The sequence below is a fragment of the Nicotiana sylvestris genome, chromosome 5, assembly GCF_000393655.2.
Source record: "Nicotiana sylvestris chromosome 5, ASM39365v2, whole genome shotgun sequence".
Lineage (NCBI taxonomy): Eukaryota > Viridiplantae > Streptophyta > Magnoliopsida > Solanales > Solanaceae > Nicotiana > Nicotiana sylvestris.
In genome coordinates, this window is record NC_091061.1 from 74,951,174 (window position 1) to 74,955,605 (window position 4,432).

The 4,432-nt window shown below is 43.5% G+C and overlaps 1 protein-coding gene across 1 annotated transcript; it reads left to right on the top strand.

Annotated features, from left to right (window-relative positions):
* The first annotated feature begins 231 nt into the window (after nucleotides 1-231).
* LOC138868835 (uncharacterized) lies at nucleotides 232-1,993 on the top strand. The gene is made up of 3 exons (XM_070146407.1): nucleotides 232-488; nucleotides 605-910; nucleotides 1,282-1,993. The coding sequence occupies exons 1-3, from the start codon at nucleotides 232-234 to the stop codon at nucleotides 1,991-1,993; spliced, it is 1,275 nt and encodes a 424-aa protein (XP_070002508.1).
* Nucleotides 1,994-4,432: the final 2,439 nt, after the last annotated feature.

Genomic DNA, 4,432 nt, shown 5'->3' on the forward strand with positions numbered 1-4,432 from the left:
CCTGTTTTCGTTGCACCTTCGCCCGCTACACTTCACCGATCTTCCACTGAGCCTTGATTCCAGACCCAAGATAACCAATACTATCTCCCGAAGCCCACTTTCAAGGCCCCAGAACCTTAATCCTACACTCCTCGTTTCGACCTCCCTGCTGAAACTGAGAAACTACCTAAAAATCTAGAACAGGAGGAGATGTTCAAGAAGGTTAAAAGCTTGGAATAGTCATTCAGAAACATGCAGGGATTGGGAGGCCAGGTGAGCGTGGCCTATAATGATCTGTGTCTATTTCCCGATGTTCAACTACTAGTGGGATTTGAGATGCCCAAATTCAATCTATATGATGGGCAAGGAGACCCAGTGGCCCATTTGAGGGGATTTTGCAGTAAAATGAGAGGAGCTGGTGGTAGGGAAGAACTGTTGATGGCATACTTTAGCCTGAGTCTAAACGGTGCGGCGTTGGAGTGGTATACTCATCAGGATCACAGCAGATGGTATACATGGGATGACTTGGCCCGAGTATTCGCTTGTCATTTCTAATACAACCTCGAGATTGTTCCAGATCGTCTGTCTCTGACTAACAATGAGAAGAAGCTAGTGAAAGTTTCAGGGAGTATAGTTTTCGTTGGAGAGAACAAGCGGCAAGGGTTGACCCTCCAATGAAAGAGAGTGAAATGGTGGATTACTTTCTGCAAGCCCTAGATCCCACTTACTACGACCATCTGGTATCGGCCATGGGCACGTCCTTCAATGAGGTAGTAAAGATGGGTGGCATGTTTGAAGAAGGGCTTAAGTCAAACAAAATCCTGAGTTACTCGGCTATTAAGACAACTACCGAAGCTATTCAAAACGGTACTGGGGGAGTAATCAGAAAGAAGAAGAAAGAAGATGTGGCAACAATTGATTCAAGATCATGGTTTGGACCTAGGGGCCCGTCAAACCATTATACTCAGCCTCAACCCCACCACCAAACCTACACCCAAACCCCGTATAATCTACCCCAACATTACTTCCCATCACCAGACCCTCATTTTTTTGTCCACCATGCCCAAACATACACTCAACCTCATGCCCATGCACAATGGCATGCGCCAGCCCCACAAAACACCTACCCAACTCCACAAAATGCTTACCAACCCCCACAAGCCTACCGAAACCCTGCCAGCCCAGTTTTCGGCCCAAGCAAGCTTTTAAAAATGAGAGGTTGCAGCAGAAGAAAATCTTTACCCCGTTGGGAGAGTCTTATACTAGTTTGTTCCACAGATTAAGGCAATTGGGTATGTTAAGGTCAATTGACTCAAAATTGCCAAACCCTCCTCAAAAGAACCTTGATTACCCTATAAGCTGTGAATATTGTTCTGGTACTCATGGGCATGATACAGAGAAGTGCTGGAACTTGAAAAATGCTATCCAGGAGCTCATTGATACAAACCGGATTGAAGTTCAAACTCCAGAGGCAACGAACATTAACCAGAACCCATTGCCAACACATCAGGAAACAAACATGATCGAGATAGTACATAAGGGAGGGGATACCAAGAAGCTTTCACAGACCGTCATGATATTTCGGTCCTGTGAGGTCAAGCCAGTTAAAAAATCAACAGTTGAAGGGTTAGTGAACAAGGTGAGCAGGACAATCGGTGTACCATCTGTGGTAGCCGAGAAAAGAACCCCAAGTGATGTTGCAGCAAAACCAGAAAAGTCGAAAGTGGTTGTGTCAGGAGTGGCAAACAAGCTTGTCATAATTGTAGAGGGTGCCCGTACGGATCCTATCATAATCAAGCCTGTAGCCCAGTTGCCGATAGTCAACAGCAAGGCTATCCCATGGAACTATGAACGGGTAATAGTGACCTACAAGGGAAAGGAAGTGAAAGAAGAAGTCAATGAGGCCCATGGGTTAACTCGTTCGGGGAGATGCTTTTCCCCAAAAGAGTTAAGAAAAGCTAAAACCTCCAAAGATAACCCAGTTCTAGTGAAAAAAGTTGTAACTGAAGAATAGGCGAAGGAGTTTCTGAGAAAAATGAAGGTACAAGACTATTCCATCGTGGAATAGTTGAGAAAGATGTCTGCTCAGATTTCCCTGTTGTCATTGTTAATCCACTCAGACGAGCACCGTCGGGCCTTGATGAAATTTCTAAACGAGGATCACGTTCCCGACAAAATCTCAGTGAACCATCTGGAAAAGATCGCCAACAAGATATTTGAGGTGAACAAGGTCACTTTGTTTGATGATGAGTTGCATGTGGAAGGTACTGAACACAACGAAGCTCTCTATCTTACGGTAAGATGTGAAGACTCTATGGTTACCAGAGTATTGGTTGACAATGGTTCCAGCGCAAATATTTGCCCTCTTTCTATTCTGAACAAGTTAAAAGTGGAGGATGAGAGGATTCACAAGAACAACATCTGCGTTCGGGGATTTGACGGCGGGGGGAAAGATTTAGTTGGTGATATAGTGCTTTAGTTGACAATAGGACCGGTGGAATTCACCATGGAGTTCCAGGTGTTGGACGTAGCCGTCTCCTACAATCTGCTATTAGGTCGACCTTGGATTCATGCCGCCAAAGTAGTCCCATCCACTCTGCACCAGATGGTCAAGTTCGAATGGGATAGACAAGAGATCATCGTGCATTGCAAGGATAATTTGTGCGCTCACGATGATGCCGTTGTCCCATTCATTGAGGTTGAAGATGACAAAAGGCCTTGGGACTATCAAGTTTTTGAAACAGTGTCGATCGAGAAAATTCCAGAAGGGAAATACGTTCCAATTCCAAAGGTAACCGCCGCATCAGTCATAGTGGCCTTTGAAATGCTGAAAAATGGCTTCGTACCTGGTAAGGGTCTGGGTGCATCTCTGCAAGGTATCATACAGTCGGTATCTCTCCCTACAAACTTGGGTACATTTGGTCTGGGATTCAAACCCACAGTTGCAGACGTGAAAAGGGCTAGAAAGTTGAAATAGAGGGCGTGGGCACTTCTAAAGCCTATTCCACATCTCTCCAGGTCGTTTGTCAAGACCGATGCCAGAAAAAGCTTAGTGACAGTAGTTCCCAGTTCTGTGGGTGACATTGATGAAGAGTTAATTGAAAGGTTCGAGAGGTTGTTCGACAATGTGAACATGGTGGAAGTTGGAGAAGGTTTTAGCAAAGCAGATGTGCAGTTTGTCGGGCCAAATGCAAAGCTCAATAATTGGGAGGCTACTCCTCTCCCTACCCAGAAGGAGTTTTGGTAGTTTGCTTTGATTTTCTTTCAGTTTATCTGGATTATTCCACGGTTGTAATTGAGATTCTATGTTCCGTCCGTTTGGATGTATAAACCTTGTTATCTTTTATTTTTAGTGAAATGCAATTTCCCTTTTCCATCACTCCTAATAGTTTTATTTTTGTTTTTTCTTCCTTGTACAGTTCTTTTTATGCTGGTTTCAATGACATGACATAAATGAGGAATCTTCGGCTTAGTCTTAAAAGTCAATCTAATTCTGAAATAATAATTCAAGAAATAGAGTGTGATGATGAATTATAATATGATGAGGATGAGGCCTTTGAAGAGATTAGTAAGGAGTTAAATCATTTTGAAGAAAAACCCAAGCCTAACCTGAGTGATACGGAAGCAATCAATTTAGGGGACCCAGAGAATGTCAGAGAATCTAAGATAAGTGTCCATCTTGAACCGCAAATCAGGAAAGAGATAATCAAAGCATTGTTTGAATACAAAGATAATTTTGTATGGTCATATGACGACATTCCGGGTATAAGCACTGACTTGGTGGTTCACAAATTGCCTACTGACCCGACAATCCCTCCAGTCAAGCAGAATTTGAGAAAGTTCAAAATCGACATGAGTGTGAAGATTAAAGAAGAGGTCACAAAGCAGTTTGATGCAAAGGTCATCCGAGTCACGCGGTATCCCACTTGGTTAGCCAATGTTCTACCTGTGCCAAAGAAGGATGGTAAGACCAGAGTGTGTGTTGATTACCGTGATCTCAACAAGGCAAGTCCAAAAGACAATTTCCTACTGCTAAATATCCATATTTTGATTGATAATTGTGCCAAGCATGAGATTGGGTATTTTGTGGATTGTTATGCGGGTTATCATCAGATCTTAATGGATGAGGAAGATGTAGAAAAGACGCATTTCATCACGCCATGGGGAACATATTGTTACCGGGTCATGCCTTTTGGTTTGAAAAATGCTGGGGCAACTTACATGAGAGAAATGACTACCATATTCCATGACATGATACACAAGGAGATCGAGATCTACGTGGATCATGTGATCATAAAGTTCAGGAAGCAGTCTGACCACGTCAGAGATTTGAGGAAACTTTTCAAGAGGCTGCGCAGGTACAATCTTAAGCTTAACCCCGCCAAGTGCGCATTTGGTGTTCCATATGGAAAATTGCTGGGATTCATAGTTAGCCGTCGAGGTATTGAATTGG